The 16507-nt window shown below is 50.5% G+C and overlaps 6 protein-coding genes across 6 annotated transcripts; all 6 read right to left on the bottom strand.

The window, feature by feature from the left end:
• Positions 1-442: 442 nt before the first annotated feature.
• On the bottom strand, positions 443-1114 carry TEOVI_000389600 (uncharacterized protein; the record flags this gene model as incomplete). Its single annotated transcript, XM_067226733.1, has 1 exon — positions 443-1114. The coding sequence occupies one exon, from the start codon at positions 1112-1114 to the stop codon at positions 443-445; it is 672 nt and encodes a 223-aa protein (XP_067082834.1).
• A 641-nt stretch (positions 1115-1755) lies between these two features.
• On the bottom strand, positions 1756-2307 carry TEOVI_000389500 (uncharacterized protein; the record flags this gene model as incomplete). The annotated part of the gene is made up of 1 exon (XM_067226732.1): positions 1756-2307. One exon carries the CDS (start codon positions 2305-2307, stop codon positions 1756-1758), a length of 552 nt encoding a protein of 183 aa, XP_067082833.1.
• A 1158-nt stretch (positions 2308-3465) lies between these two features.
• On the bottom strand, positions 3466-5160 carry TEOVI_000389400 (electron transfer flavoprotein-ubiquinone oxidoreductase, putative; the record flags this gene model as incomplete). Its single annotated transcript, XM_067226731.1, has 1 exon — positions 3466-5160. The coding sequence occupies one exon, from the start codon at positions 5158-5160 to the stop codon at positions 3466-3468; it is 1695 nt and encodes a 564-aa protein (XP_067082832.1).
• Positions 5161-6393: 1233 nt separating this feature from the next.
• Positions 6394-8805, bottom strand: TEOVI_000389300 (Sel1 repeat, putative; the record flags this gene model as incomplete). The annotated part of the gene is made up of 1 exon (XM_067226730.1): positions 6394-8805. One exon carries the CDS (start codon positions 8803-8805, stop codon positions 6394-6396), a length of 2412 nt encoding a protein of 803 aa, XP_067082831.1.
• A 668-nt stretch (positions 8806-9473) lies between these two features.
• On the bottom strand, positions 9474-12578 carry TEOVI_000389200 (Molybdopterin guanine dinucleotide synthesis protein B, putative; the record flags this gene model as incomplete). Its single annotated transcript, XM_067226729.1, has 1 exon — positions 9474-12578. One exon carries the CDS (start codon positions 12576-12578, stop codon positions 9474-9476), a length of 3105 nt encoding a protein of 1034 aa, XP_067082830.1.
• Positions 12579-13595: 1017 nt separating this feature from the next.
• TEOVI_000389100 (uncharacterized protein) lies at positions 13596-15056 on the bottom strand (the record flags this gene model as incomplete). The annotated part of the gene is made up of 1 exon (XM_067226728.1): positions 13596-15056. One exon carries the CDS (start codon positions 15054-15056, stop codon positions 13596-13598), a length of 1461 nt encoding a protein of 486 aa, XP_067082829.1.
• Between the last annotated feature and the right edge of the window lie 1451 nt (positions 15057-16507).

The raw sequence follows: 16507 nt of genomic DNA, 5'->3' as shown, positions 1-16507 counted from the left end.
CTCTCTGCTAATGCCTTTGGAATGAAAGAACGCGTGGAACCTTTACCAAGCACCGGTACAACTTTAAACACAATCTTTATTGCTAAGGGTTTTCGAGCCTTTAACTGTGCTCGCGAGTGCGTAATCCATTTTACATTACGTCGGACCAGCGGCGGGCGAGAAGCGACGATAACAAATGGGAAAATGCATGCTCTGAGTAGTCCACTTAAAGTGCAGGGGTGTCAACAGGTTCAGTCTCTTCAGGCATTCGGGGGGAGGGAAAGGGAAATTACTCATTAGAACTCAGCAGTCTGTGAAGTACGAAAAAAAAGGGGGCCTTCCTCATCTTTTCTGTGCTTTGCCTCAGCGTTTTCTCGGCAATTAATGCCTAGAAAGTAATTAATGTGGCGTCACACTGTACCACAACCCTAAGACCGTACCACCACTGCCACTGCGCCCTCTCTTAGAGGACCAAGGGTGAAACCACACCCATCACCGTCACCAATACGCTGCGGTTGGCAGCAGCTGAAGTATTATTACCCTTATCCTTGCGTATGTTGTCCCGGGTTGCATGTACATCACCCTTCCCGGCTGGGATTGCGACAAGAGAGAAACTAACTCTCTCCATTTGCAGCCGGAGGTCGAGCTTCACGAAGGCAGTAAGTGGTCTGCTACCGGGACGAGGACTCGTCGTAACTTCCCTCTGCCCATCATCGGGTAGAGCCAACTGCCGACTGTCACTGACGCGTGACCGCTTATTGGAACGGTACTCCGCACCATCCATGGACTGATGCCCCCCCAAGGCGACAGCCGCCACAGTGAAGACTCGAGCCTCGGAGTCCAGTTCACCGCCGACGTGCGCCTGTAATAAAACAACAACCCCGTCCCTGGTGTTGCCATCGATGTTGTCGCTACGAGGACCACCACGAAGACTGAAATGGGCACCAGTTAACTGCAATGTTGTGCTCCCAACAGGGTATGACACCTCCACCTTCTTGGAGTGGGCGGCACATTCTGTAGGCGGGGAAGAGAGCTTATTCTTATTCGATGTATCCTTCTTAGATTCGGTGTGACCGGATGCGAAAATATTCTGTGGGGAGGCAATCGTTAACCGTGCCACGACAGTTCGCACCATCCAAACCGTGAAGGAAAACAAAGTGATCAAAGGAAGAACGGAATAGTCACAAGTCTCCGGTACTTCCTCCTCTTTCCCTAACAGTCTTTCTCTCTTTTGCACTTTCAACTTAATCCCTTTCCTCTTTTCTGTCGTCCGTCTACCCTCTCACACTTCAAGCGCCTTCCCTACTCTTGACCCACTATTCTCGTGGAAAGGCAGTAGATAATGGCAGCAGAAGCAGTAGCAAAGGTACGAAATTTGTACGGTGTTCGAATCAAAAGGTAAACACAAGAGGTGAAAATGCAACAGGAGGGCGTCAATGACCTGTACGTACCCCAGCTGGGCCCGGTGCCGGCTAGCTGCACCCTCAGTTATAAAATGTAGACTCATCCTTTTACCTCACTTAGCCAAGACAAAAACGCACCTCTTATACTTAAATTTTCACGTCATGAATCCCTCCCCCACGGCACATCATACATAAACACATGCCACCCGCGTTAGCCAACGTTCAGAATAACCTAATCCGTCACAGTATGGGCAAAAAAAGAAAAGGAAGCGGGAGCCGTCAATCACAGCACCTCTGGGAGAAGTGAAAGGGGGAACACGGTGGAGGAGCAGCGCTCCACTATCCGACATACCCACATGACTATTAGCGCGGGTTAATTTCCCTTCCCTTTCTTCTCCGCGTCGATGCGGCTCCTTTTATTGCCTCCATCGTTACCGTTTGCCTTCCCCTTTGAACTCTTGGGTTTCCCACCGTCTCCTTTGGGTTTCTCTCCCCCTCTTGACCGCCGCGATGCCATCTCCATGCCGTCACTGGAATCCTCTTCCTCCTCATCCCTATCCTCATCGCTGGAGTCTCCCTTGTCGGCGTTATATCGGTCTTCATCACTCTCGAAATACCCAGTTAGGTGGACCGTAGGACCTTCACCACTACAACCCACAGTTGAAGAGGGAACAAGAGTAAAGGAAACCTTCCGCGAGAAAATGTGATGCAGGGGAACGTAATATAATTCTCTGTCCGCGGAAAGGGTGCAAAGGGCTAACCGAGTCGGTAAATCATGGCTCTGCGCGTACAGTGTGACGGCACCTGGCACAATGCTTGTGAGTGAACAGTGCGTCAACACCAAAGAGCTATCTGGTGGCATCGGTGGGGAAATGGCAACCTGGTCGGGCCGGAGCTCCAAGCCAAAGAAGCAGTGAAGCGACATGAACTATCTGTGGATGCCTCTGGATCTAAATTTGTGACAAACAAAAACAAAAGCAAACGTTTTCGTAAATATATTTTTTCTTCTTATATTTACTCCACACTATTATCCTCCAGTGCTTTGACGCGCCCTCGTAGACGATGTAATCTGCGTTGCCACCCACAGGCAATATTTTCAGCGCGTGGTGGTGTTAAACGACAACGGTTGCAAAGAAGCTCTAAGGATTTCGTAGTCACTATCAGCATCATTATTATTTTTAACAACAAAAGGCGGATAAAAAAGAAAAAGCGAAAAGGGGAAAGGGGGAAGAAAAGAAAAATGACATGGCGTCTGATGGTAGAAGCAGACAAACCAAAAGAAGGTACACCGCAGCTTCCAACGGCAGGTTTACATGGCAACGATACAAGCAAAAGTAGCGAAAAGTGCGAGGACTGCAAAGATAGATAACAGTTACTGATACAGCCACAAAAAAAAAAAGCCCTACACTTTCCATCACACACACGAAAACTCCAATTGCATCGATACGCCCTCAAACAGGTGTAAGCAAATGGTAGGCAGTTAACGATAGTAACAATAACAACGATGAATGTTATGACGCCACAGGAGCCATTTCACTGAGCACCATGCACAAAAGCCAGTTCTCCCCCAGTTACAACAACTGGCTCAACACAGTTCAAACGGCACCAGTGAAATGGAACGTGCATACATACATACACATTCCGATAGCGTGAAAGGGAGGTGGAAATGAAGCACACGCGCAAGATGAACAGAAAAAAGTAAAAAAGCTACTTTGCAGGACGGTAAAAGTAGAAACGAACTGTAAGAAGTAAAAAGTAAGCGGACAGCAAAAGATCGAGCAGACGGGTTATGTCATATGTCTGTAGCGTGAATCAAAAAAAAATAATCAAAAAATAAATAGAAATCGCCCCACACATACACACAGTTAAGAACGCTTTCACATTGTTTGGAGTCCACCTATTTGTTTCTCAGTTCACCTCTTGCTGGACGGTATTGGTTAATAGGGACTCAATAAAACTACCAGGCAGAAATGAATAAAAAAGCAAACATGGAGAAGTCGAGGGAGGGAAACAGTACAGACGGCACTGTATTACCAGTTGCATAGGCGCGGTCAGGGAGGAATACGCAAGCAAATGAAGATTCTCACATTTGTGAGTTATAGTTGGGACCACCACCGCCCTCGGGCACCGTCCAGTCGATATTCTGCGTGGGATCCTTGATGTCACACGCTTTGCAGTGTAAACAGTTCTGTGCGTTGATTACCAGCTTTCCGTCCACAAATTCATACACTTTGGCGGGGCAGTACTTCCCCTCTGGGCCATCATAAAGAGAAAGGTTGACGTCAATTGGTACAGAGGCATCATGAAGTTGCAGATGCGCTGGTTGGTCAGCGTTGTGGTCCGTTCCACTCAAGTTGAGATTTGTCAAGAGGTCAAAAGTAATCTCGCCATCAGGCTTGGGGTACTCAATTTGCACGCACGAAGCCGCGGGTTTCAGGCTTTTGTGGTCAGGCTGGTGATGTCGCAGTGTCCACGGCTCCGCGCCGCGTGTGAGAAGGGTTGTTACGCCTGTATACAGCACGCCCAACAGGAAGTGACGGGCGAACGTCTGCCGCACGTTGCGCACCTGATACAACTCTTCGTATAACCAACTTTCCCTAAACCTCTCTTGGTAACTTTTGCAATCGACATGCACTAATTTCTCCCTGCCAGACACAAAAGCGTCGGCGTACACGGCCTCCGCGGCCAACATCCCAGACTTCATGGCCGTGTGCGTGCCTTTTATCTTTGGTAAGTTAAGGAAACCTGCACAGTCGCCAACGAGCACACCGCCAGGAAAGTGTAACTGCGGCAGCGAAACCAAGCCACCTTCAACAAGTGTTCGAGCACCGTAATGAAGCGGCCGACCGCCACGCAGTTGCGATGTTACCAACTCGTGAGTCTTCCACTTCTGAAACTCCATGTAGGGACGAATGTGAGGATTTTTGTAGTCCAAGCCTACAACAAACCCAAGGGAGACCAAACCATCGCCGTAGTGGTAGAGAAAGGACCCACCGTACGTGTTGTCGTGGCCCTTATCTGTGAGTGGCCAACCTATTGTGTGCGAAACAGAACCAGGGCGATGGTTGCCCTCTGGAACCTCCCACACCTCTTTCACTCCAAGACCGTACGTTTGGAAATTCTGCTTCCCACGGAGGTTGAATATTTTCTCTAACTGCTTGGTGCAAGAACCACGGCATCCTTCTGCGAACACGGTTTGCTTGGCCCTAAAAATCATGCCAGGATCGTACCGTTCGGTTTTCTCACCCTTCTTATTGATTCCGACATCGTTAAGCTGTACACCTTCCACTGCCGTCACAGTGCTGTTAAGCACAGGCCGGGCGGCGGCAAACCCCGAATACACCTCCACACCTAACTCCGTTGCTCGTTCAGACAGCCACCTGCACAGTGACCCAAGCGACATGATACGCGCATTGTGGTTTTGCAGTGTGGGTGGTATTATGGGGGACCTAAAGCTGCGTTTCTGGTCACGCAAATAATAAAAGTTGTCGCTCGTTACGGTTGTCAGCGTCGGAAGATCAGTAGCGACTTCCCAATCAGGGATGAGCTCATCCAGCGACCGCATGTTTACGCAGGCACCAGAAATCGTATGCGCCCCAATTTCACTCCCCTTCTCAACAAGAGCGACACGAAAATCATCCCCTGCGACCCCACCGAGTTGCTTTAGTCGAATGGCTGTGGCCAGTCCCGCTGGGCCGCCTCCAACAACAACAACGTCGAACTCCTCAATCACTCGCTCCGCCACGGCGCAAAAACAACAACTTGTTCGACGAAGCATCGGAAAAATATGGTAGCGGCAAAACTACAATGCAAGGAACAGTTAAGGTTACAAAAACAAAGCACCTACACGCAAATATGTTTGCGTGTGTTTGATATTAGCCCAATTAGGGTACCTTCGTTCCCGCCTCCCTTGCCTGAATCTCAACTACCGTTCGTTCACGTCCCTCCAACCCTATTTCTCTCCTTGTCTGCAGTGAGTGCGTACAGAGGAAGGAGAAATAAAGAGGTGGGAAAATTCCAGTTGCACTACGGTCCAATCTTCACCCTTGGCGTTTCCCTGTGGCGAATATGCCGCACAACGCTTACTTGATCTTTTTTTTTTCAATTTCCCTCCTCCGCAGTATTCTTTGTATGTATAAACTCCTTTCTTTCAAACCTCAAATCTGCTTGACAGGAAGAAAGAGGCACGTTACAGGCAGGGACAGGAGCTCCAAACGAGTTACCTCTTCAGCACCACATAGAAAAGCGCATACATACAAGCACACACAGCGTCGAACTAAGCGAACAAATGCTGAGTCACATGAATGAATAAGTGGAAAAATATTCGACATGTACAGCAAAAACAGTTAGGAAAAGGCGTATATCCAAGCAACAACAAAGAAAAAACAATACACCAGCAGAATGATGCAAAGAAGACGAGTATCCGCGGAGCATTGCCGTAGCTTCCACGCGGTAACGGTACAACCTACAGTAGGGAGGGCGCCTGATGACATCAAAAGGTGAATATGTGCAAGGAAATGCCCCGCACAATGTAACACTTAAAAAATGTAAATCCCACGACACACACACACACACACACACACACACACTCCTCTAACCATCCACTTCGGTAAGACGCCAAGCTACCACTTCAAACAAGAAAGAGAGGAAGAAGATTTCAAAAATACCGCTCGAAATTCTTTGGGAAAAAAACGAATAAACACATATATGGATACTTGTACATTCCAACCTCCCCCGCACACGTGGCATCATTTCCGCGTTGGCGCGCACAGTCTCTTACCGCACCACCACACCACCGCTACCGTCGGCAGCACCAACGATGACACGCCATATTAAACTTACCCGGACACCTTTTACTCTTGATTTCACTTTGGTGTTCGCTTTAACATATTCAGTGTCGTCATTTATTTCCATACTCGCATCTTTTGGCTTCCACTTCGTTCACCCGCTGCTAACACCACCCAGTCCTATGAATATGTGTAAACACGGCAGCGAAAACAGCAGTTGGTCCTCATGCACCGTGATGCCTTAGTAGTAGGCACATGAACAACAGCGTCGCACAAAACACAAGAACGCAGTCATCCCACTTCCACCCACCCGCGCTTTTGAGGGTTATTTCCGCATGTAACTCCCCTCGCAGTGCCAGTCCCTCCGTGGAAGCACCTTCAACATCCGCAACTCGCATAACATCGTCGTTGTACTTCGCGTTCGGCATCGGTAGCCGCAGCAAGCTGCTCAGTCCGTACGGCTGCCGGCAGAAATATAGCCACCACCACTGGAAGTTCAGTGACAGGCGTGCGAACCACACCGCATAAAAGCCCAAGCCACCATCTACATCTCTAACGTGGTCGTAGAAACGTTTCGCCAAGTACAAACGCCTCTCTAGCATAATGAGAGGATCTGTTGCAAGTCCCTTGAGCTCTTGAGGGTCCACCGAGTCGTCGGGGTCAAGTGCCGTGTTGGTAATTATGCTCACAAACGCATCCCACACCCCCACAGGTTTACGAATGTTGCCGCCCACACCAAGGCCCAACTGATACATGAAGCCCGCACTAAAGAGTGCCTCAGAGTGGCCGGAGCCCGCCGCCGCCTCGTAATGAAGCAGTGCCTTCGCCATATCTACACCAATGAAACGACTTTCACCATTGTAATAAAAATTTCCAAGCTGCAACTCAGAGTCGAAGTTGCCAGAGAGAGCGCTTAGTTGCAAAAGTCGTAACTTCAGCATATTGTATGCTTCCCTTTGCGAGAGGAGCATTTTTCGCTGGGTGTGGCCACCCCCTCTACCAATTTCTCTCATCGACGGTGCGGAACCACGAGCTGTGCCTCGTTGTCGCCTTCCACTTGGATCACGGTACCACTGTAAGTACACCTTTCCTTTCACCTGTTGCTGAACCGCGCGCTCCGGTGGTCGACCGTCCTTTGCAAAGATGCCGTTGAGCAGCTGCCCTTCTTCCTCCTCTTCAATAATCTCGTCACTCAGCATCCGTACGGCTCGGCGCCTAGAGTCGGAGTGGCCGGTCTCAGCAAATGCAAGCCGCTCCAGCAACTGTACGAGTGTACTGTCAGTCGTGGGAGTGAAAGGGGTCTCTTCACCGCGTGGGAAGTACGGTCCATCACTATGCTCGTTAAACATGGAGCCGTGTGCCACCACGCGACTGTAAAGAAGCACAGCCTGCTGGCAGTCACCTTGCATTTGGGCGTGACGGGCGAGTTGCCAGAGCGAAAGGACACTTCCACGCAGCGCCGCAACCTTAAACAATCTAATCGCTACAGCAGGATCTTGTGGCACGCCGCGGCCGTGTAATTTCAAAACACCCAAATTGTACATAGCCTCCGTGTTTCCACGATTCGCACCCTTCCTGAAATACTTCGCCGCGGTTTTAAAATCCGGTTGACGTTTGGCGCCTGCATCCGTTACAGGTTTGTCGTTTTGGTAATAGCCAATCGCGTGCATGTACCCCATACCATTGAGCGAGGTTGGCTCACCCTTCACTGCTCCCTTTGAAAAATACGAAGCGGCAACGGCAAGATCCCGTGCAACACCCTGCTCCACAGCACGATCCCCAGTGGCATACAATTGACCGAGCGCACCATACGCAGCGTCGTCTCCCTTCTCCAATGCTCTAAGAAAGCAACTGCGGGCCCGAAGTCTATCGCGACGCTGTCCATTTCGTCCCTTAAGGTACATGTAGCCAAGCGCAATAATTTTGTCAGTGGCGCCGCCATCTGCTCCATACATCAGCGCATGGACGGTCTCCTCATCGGTGGAAACGTGCCACTTACCTCCAAAAAGCATACGCAACCGTGTTTCACCTATGGAACCAGGCAGCTCACCATACGTCATAGCCACCGCGTCCGCCGCCTCACGGAAATGTGAAACGGCCAGCTGGCAGTTGCGGGGAGCCCCAACACCGTCACGGTACCGGGAGCCAAGAGCCATGTGAGCCTCTGGAATGCTTTCAAGAGCTGCAAACTTGTAGTGCATAATCGCATGGGCATCCGACTGCGGCACTCCAACACCGCTTGCATACATGACCCCCAGCAACCAGTGCAAGCGTCCGTGCCCCATCGCCGCGCCTTTCTTGATCCATGTCAGCGCCTCCGTGAGATTGCTTTCGTCGTAAAGGGCCCGAAGGGCACGGTGGTATATTTTGGAGAGTTCCACACGACTTGCTGGACGTGATGCGTACATGGCGAGGTCAAAAGTTAAATACGTTCCATTAACGGGTTCAATACCTTCCACAGTTTGCTTTGGGTCCGTATCACCCTCCGCCGTGAGGGGTGGCTCAGAAAATTCAGTTAATGAGGAAACGTCGGAGGCGCAGATACAAAATAGCAGCACCAACAACGCTACCAGCGGATCACACCGTATCCAGCGTCTGACGACCCGTGAAGACAAATCACGCAATGGGCGTCGCATGGCACAGAGTGATAAAAAAAAAAAATGCAAATCAGGGATAACACAAACAATGCTTTCAAATGCCTGTGGGTCCGTCCTTCTCCTGGAAATATAACGAGTAACGATGTCTCCCTGTTTTTTTTGGGGGGGGAACAAGAAATCTAGAGAGGTTGAAATAGCGAGATGAAGGCCGTGTTCTCGCACTTTTCTTCGTAAAACTTGAAGTTGATAGAGGCAAAGGGAACGGAAGAAAAGATAGACGAAAACCAAAAAAAGAGTTAACGAAAAAGTGTCAAAGGAGCCTAGACGCTGCAAAAGCCGCGAGTGATTCAAACAAAGTTATGGAGAGGTCGACATCACCACTCCCCCATCCCCTCCTAATCTCCTTGGGAAGGGGAGTAGAAAGCGAAAACTGTATAGGTGACGAAGCACGTTCCCTGTAGAAATCACGGTACTCACCACCCATTAGCCCATCCATCACCTTCTCATCTACCTCATTCCTCTGAAGTAGTTAACCGACATTAATCATTACCGCCTGTCGTTACCTAGTCCCCACACATCACATTTCCGGGAATATGCCTGTTTCCACGCAAAACCTGTGCACACTATTCTCCACAGTAAGACTCGTCCATTGCTAGGCAGTCCAGTTGCCTAAGCACGCCCTATCAGTTTGCCGTCCAGCAGCACCTTCAAAAGAGCGCCTCCACAGCGGCAGTTTCAGATCGGTCGGCCAGCGTGCACGCCAGTGAAATGCAGACCCTCTTCCCCTCGCCGGATACTGACAGCATTTTATGCACGTCGTCACGACCAACTGGTAAGCGGATTCTTATTTTTCCCGATGAACGCATGTCCGCCTCGTTACTCTCCACAATACCAAAGCAGGTGATGGGAAATCCATCCGGCAAATCCACAAGAGAACGGCAATTTGGGTAGTGAAATGCTTGAGCATCGCAGTTAGTCAACGACTCTGTTTTATGGGAAACCGCCACACCCTGAGCAGGTGAAGAAGAAATAACTCTTATGGAGAAGGCTACGACACTGTGCGCCAACGCAGCACAGACAAAGTCAACCGTTAGATCAGAGGCGTCCGCCACATCCGTAAACACCAACGACTCAAAATGACTCAACTCCCCTGTAAACAACGTCGTCGTTCGCCGCCCGCCCACTATGATTGGTTCCTCCCCCTTGTAAAGTTCCGAAACTTGTTGCTTCACATGTCTCAACCTAGTGGCTTCGTAATACTCAAAGATAGGCGCCAAGTATCGCCCCCACATACCCCTACGAATTGCGGACGCCTTTGGCTGCATGCTTTTCCGTAACAATCCTTCGTCCCTAACCACCTGAACGGTGTGAACCGTACCACTCCACTTGGGCAATGAAGAAGACTTTGTTGCCTCAGCCGAGGTGCTGCTGCGCTTCGGCCGAAAATCATGAGCATGTGGAAGGAGACCAAGGATTCTACTACTCGGCAGGCTGTCCGCGCCGGCAGCACCGCAGGCAATGCCGTCTTGCTTGTGCACAAGAAACCTCTTATTCACGACACTGGCATTGAGGCCTTTGATAGGATCCACTAACTCCGTGGCAAATCGTGCCCACTGCTCCTCCTGCCTCTTTGCAAGGTGAATGATGTGTGTGGGTTGCAGCCGCCGCACCGCCTCAACAGTCATGCGTCTTCCGGTGCTTAAGACCCAACCATGTGTATTAACGATGATAGGGTACCGCTTCCGCAACTGTTCGGCGACGCCGCAAATACGCGTCAGCGCTGTAGCGCCAGCGACCGGACAGCGAAGCCGCGTACCACCAACGTAATACCCCCTCACAAAATCAACACCATCACTTTCGTGGGGTGCTAGAAGGGGTTTGCTAACACAATAGAGCGACAGAACACCAGGTGGTCCAAACTCCGGCTGCCCGATGTCGAGCTCAAGCCAATAACAAACACCGTGCTGTGATAGAAGCGCGTTCGCGAGAAAACGACAAAGTGTTGACTTACCGATACCCTTCGATCCAAGAACGACGACAGCTCCTGAACCGTGCCTCACTACAGCCGGCACCACATCAGGAAGCAGCGCTGCGTCAACGCCCGGAACAGGTTGTCGAGCGAGAAAGAGTGGGACTTCAACAAATGAATCAGAGTGAAGTTTCCCCCTGTGCCTACCTCCTCCATTTTCCCGCTTGCTAGAACTTGTGTCTCTTGGCACAAGATAGCGGCGCCGAGTTGGTGCCTTCTCGTGGGATTTGTAGGGCTGAACAACGAGCACAACACAGGAGTTATCGGCAGCATGACGGCCTTCTTGCACTCTTGCGACGCTCGCCTCGACCCAATCCCAGTCAACTGTGCCGAACATTTCTAAGTCATCTGCTTCACAATCCCTTTCGGAAGCAGTATCACCAGCTGCTGTCGGCTCTCCGATGCCCATAAACCGACAAAAAGACGCTGACGCTGGTGGGGCAACCACAACGCAGTCATCGGCCGCCGGCAGATGCAGCTGCCGCTTAGGAACCGGTAGCGACTCCGATGCAGCACTTTTGCTCTTGAGAGGCCGTACGGGCATCACGACAACCTTTTGTGAATCACTCAGAAGAGTAATATGCTTCCTACCCAAGAAGAAGCCCCCCACGGTGATCTCGCCGATCCCAAACCCGATGATACAACATGGTCCTTGAACAGTTATAGAGTTCCTCACGTGCAGAAGTGTGTGGTGACACGGTGCAGCAGCAGCCCGATTAATATGCATCTCAAACAGCACTCCACCGTAGCGCTGGCAGCGGCCTGTGGATACGGCAGCCCCAGCGGCAGTTTCATTACCAACGCCAATTTCTGTGCCCTCATCTGCAACGTGCTGGTTCCCTGGAGATCGTGCACCTTCCTGCAGGCGCCGCTGCTGTTGGAAACCAAAGCCCCGCTTCACCGACATAACTTTTACCGTTCCCCCGTTCGCCTCAGCACAACAGTCGCCGAAATTGACCCCTGAATCGGCAATCTTCCTTTCCTCTTCGGATTCTTCGGATTCTTCGTATTCCTCGGATTCTTCAGTCTCTTCATCAAGAAGACCACTCACAGGTGGAAGATCCTCGCTATCGTACCCGGAGAAGTGCCGGTCGATATTCCGTATCTCTCTCGCGGCAGATGCGCTGCGCCCAACAGCATTACCGGTGAGAGTACGGCAACCTTCATCATCAAACGATGACGTCTCGGAGGGGTTTGAATCGCTGCTGCCACTTCCCACGGAACCAAAACGAATGACGTCTCCGCCGTCGGCAAACAAACCAAGCGGTCCGCTTGTGCTGGTCATATTCTTCACATTGCGCTGCGCACGCCGTAACTGCTGTCGTTGCTCCGCTGTGTGACGTGGGAGTCGGCCCACCGAAATCAAAGGTTTTTTGACTCCACTGAAGTCCCGTTCATCAGCAACCTCTGTGCAATACTTGAGTGCGGAAAACTTTCGCCGCCTGATCACGTCAGTGGCATCGTCCCCCACAGCAGGGTTCTGCTGCTCGGCAACGTTATCCCTCGCCAGCGCGGCCTGAGCCTCAATGCGGGCAAGCGCCTTGTCCGGTATCTTAAAGCGTTTTAACGGCGGCCCCACATCCGCTTCGTCACCGACGTCACGTCTGTCGCCTTTTCCTTCGTGTTGGTTTCCCAAGTCTGCTGCTATGGCGTCGGCAGAAACACTCCAAGAGCATATATTAACAGCTGGAAAATCGGTGCCATCGCGGGCCTTTTTTTCTTCCCCCTCCCCAACATCAACCTCCGTGATGCCTGCTGTTAACGGTTGTCGCCTTCGTCGCATATGACAAACTGCGTGGGGGCTGCGGGTCCTTTGAAAAGTAGATTACGAAGGTAAAGCAAAAAATTGAAGAAAGATGAAGAACAAAGTGCCAGCCACCTGTTGCGTAGTGCATCACGGGCTGATTTGCATCCCTCTCCTGCGTGAAGCGAGCAAATCATATGCATGAAAAGGGTTCACATCGGCATGTTTATTTGCAAATGTATGTGGACGTGACTTTCTCACCTCTCCCCCATTGAAGAGGCTATACGATCGCAGGGGTCTGAGGGCGGGGGGAAAGCGAGGGTGAAAAGATCCTAAACGATCTCATTCAACTCCACCAATATTCCTAGAAAAACCAAACCGAATACGACAAAAGTGCCATGTTCACCTCCGATCGTTCACTATTTTTTTTCATATTCCGTCCCCAATAGCCCCCCCCCACTGCCCACAAGCTTCCACTACCTTCACAATTATCTTAGCTTCCCGTGCTTGTTATTCGCGTTAAACTTTTTACCATTTATTATTGTACTTCCTCAGTTCGGACTAGCGTCTGCGCCACTCTCAGGGAGGTTTAAGTATATAAAGGGTGAACAAAAAGAGGCAAGCGAAGAGGAGGCCGCTTCCCCGTCTAATAACCTCGCCGGTGCGGCCTTCACTGGCACAACCCACCTGGTTTTCTCCATCCATACTCGCCGCCCTTAGCAACGCCTTTTCAGTCCTCCTTTTTCCAATAGGCCGCTCGCCGCCTTCATTTGGAATGTACGCCACCCTACGCTAGTTCGTAAAGGGGTATCTTCACTCTCTGTATGCACTTCAACTACCAGAAGTGAAGCCCCCATGGAGCTTTCATACGGGTACTTCACACAACATGCCGGCGCTGGCCCACCGTCACCTTTTGATTGAGTTATCACCGTGTCTCTTCCCCTTCAACAATGGAAGCGAATCAAATAAGAAAGTAGCAGGGGAAGCACACGGTGGTACCCTTCCCCCTCTACACGCTTCTCGTGTCTTTCGCCTGAAGTTTGACAGTGCGTAGCGTTACTCCTCAGCAGACCCCTTTGATTCAGCGAAGGTTACTCGCTTTCCACCACTTTGCCTTCCCTTTGCACCACACCTTCCATCCGACTTCCCGCCAGCTGCCACCGCAGTCGCGACAGCAGTTCTCTCAGCTCGTGCAATCAACTGGCGCTTTTGCTCCTCAAGTACGCGGGCAAAAGAGTCCCGTGTCTTCTTTGATTGTGTTTCCCGTCGGTTTTGGCGGTTTACCATCCGTTGAAGCATCCGCTGTTGTGTTGCTTTGGCTTGCGCAACGCGCTCTCTCAGCGTTGCTTTGGCGGCCCTTCCCGCTGCTTTTGCCAGCTCGAGAGCCTTCTTCTGCTCCTCTTCAAGAGCACTGTCAGGTCCCTTCCGCTTCTTCTTCACGATGTTATTGTTACTGATTTGCTCTTCCCGCTGCGATGGCCGCTGCTGCTGCAACTTACCAGCCTTCTGCAGAGGACTGGTCTCAACTACTTCACGTGCCCTCTTTGTACACCTCCCCTCCCTATTGCGTGCGCCCTCCGCCTTCCCCTTCTCTCCAGCTGTCTCATCGGCTCCGTCATCTTCCACGTCCTCTGCTTGTTGTCGGACTTCTCGCTTTTTTCCACCAGAGACTCGAAGGGCATTATTCTCATCAATCTTTCGTCTCTTGTCATCCCCATCCGCATCCTTTAGCTCACCCTTGCCAAGCAACGCTCTCCTGCTCCGTACCTTCAGTTCTCCATCTTCACCCATACGAAACCGTAGTGTCTTTTGCTTTTGTATGGACTCCAACATCGCATCCCGCTCCTGTCGAAGAGATGATGGTATTTCACCAACAATAGGGAGAACGCACCGAAGGACACCACAATCAAACTCATACTCTGCCTGCGCCGGGTCTACGCATATTCCCTCTGGCATGGGAAGCACAAGACGATACTTCTTGGTGTGCTTACAGGTGTCCACAACAAGGGCCGTAGCGGTCGTCCCACTCACGTCAATATGCTGCGGTGGCACGTGATGAAGGGCTACACCCACAAGAAACTGCTTTCTTTTGTGATGCACCTCCACGCTATGTGCTGGCTCCTCCACGCGGGATGAAGAAGATAGCAACGGCTTCTGCCGACTTACGGCGGCGGCATTAGAAAGTTGGCTAGAGGTGATAGCAGTGTCCCGCTTCGCCCCGCCGTTCTCTGGGGCCGCGGCGCCACTCTCAATCCGTGTGTCACTGAGCAAACGCTGCCGGACTTCTGCAGCCTCCTCTGGGAGAATAATGGCACCCTGACGTTTCACTGAGTGGCCACCAGTAACCGGCTTGGATGAAATGTTCTCTCTGTCAGTACCATCCGTCTGTTGCCTCTTCTTCCCCTTCAGCTTCAGCCGCCGCTCCTTTGCAGCAACCTCTTTACGAGCCGTGCGCGCCTGCTTGGCAATTTTGCGTAGCTCCGCCTCCTCCTTCTTAGCCTTTGATGTGACGGCCATTTCCGGTACACCGCTACGTCTTCCCTTGAGTTCAACTTCGGAATGAAAAGGGGAAGATATCTCTAACATCAGATATAATAGAACGAACAACAATTTACCGTGCAAACCTTTACAGTCGGTTAGTGAAATGTTTGAGCAACGTGGTAGTACACTCAAATGGAATACAAGGGCAACGGTGGGTCCAAAAGGGAAGAAAAATGAAAGTTCACTGTCGCATTCTAAAACCATTAACTTGAACCACCCAAATCTCTCTCCACTTCAGGAGTCGGACTGCGGCTATGCTGCCGACATTCTCACTTGCGCTCACATGAATGCGTATCGAGTGGTAAGAAAATGCAGACGCGTTAACGGCCGGAGTAAGCAACAAGAACAACCAACTGCGTCCATGCGTGTATGCAAATGAAAAGAGAGGAGGAAAAAAAAAAAGCAAAGTGAGAAGCAATTGACGGTAATGATGATCGCACAGCGGCGAAGGAAATATATACTTTCATACATACATATACAAGGTGACTCTGCTCGAAACCGACAGCCGAGTCAAAGAGGCACCAAAAGGGTCCCCACAACATGCACACGAAGGCAAATACAGTGAGAAGAAAAAAGAAAGAAAGAAAGTATGGAACGCAAAGCAGCTGCCGTCGGGCCGACAAGGATAGGAAGGGGAAAGATGGAAGCAAAAGAAAGCAAGATGCAAAAAAACAAAGGGAGTATCATATGTTTATTCATTCCCTTACACTTTCTCTCTTTTAGATATCTTTCCCAAAGGTTCCTACGTTTCCCCCAACCTTCAACGTCGTTGTTTTCGTTTCTGTTGCTTTCATTTCTGTTTTGTGTGTGTCTGTGTGTTACATGGGTTCCACAATCTCACACGTTGAACCAACAACGCAGTGAAAGTCTAAAAGAAGGCAGTTTTAAACCCATGTACTTTCTCTCTACACTCTGTCATAAAAGTCAGAATACTCCCTTTATGTGAGCGGAGCAAAAAACAAAAAAAGAGAAAAGGGTTAGAGGGGCACATAGAACCACTTAGTTTCTGAATAAACAATAACCGATCCCAGAAACGAGCAGCAACCAAAACAAAAACAGGAGGGTCCGGTGTGGAAAAGGGAGTGGGCACGGCTTCACATACAAATATACATCAAAACATATACCAACACATCATATACAGCGCATGGTCGACTGTCTGTCTTCGATGTCCAAAGAAACGACAGCCACCAACAATGTTAAAGAAAATTAACGTTTAGTTCGATCACCACGCCACGTGCACACATACATATCCCTTTCCACTCCCCTCCTCCGTTACTTCCTTTTTTTTTCTCCCTTCCGTTGTCTCCACGAGTACTTAACAGGAACACCAACACTAAGCCTCCAGGGGGTGATTCGTCCTCTCCAAACGCACACACAATGAAATTGCCTCTTCCGAGTTAATCAGGACAAAAAGAGGTGATCAAGTT

This window comes from Trypanosoma equiperdum (assembly GCF_001457755.1).
Source record: "Trypanosoma equiperdum strain OVI genome assembly, contig: ctg_832, whole genome shotgun sequence".
Taxonomy (NCBI): domain Eukaryota; phylum Euglenozoa; class Kinetoplastea; order Trypanosomatida; family Trypanosomatidae; genus Trypanosoma; species Trypanosoma equiperdum.
The sequence above is the reverse complement of the archived record's forward strand: the minus strand, read 5'-3'. Positions and strand labels throughout refer to the sequence as shown.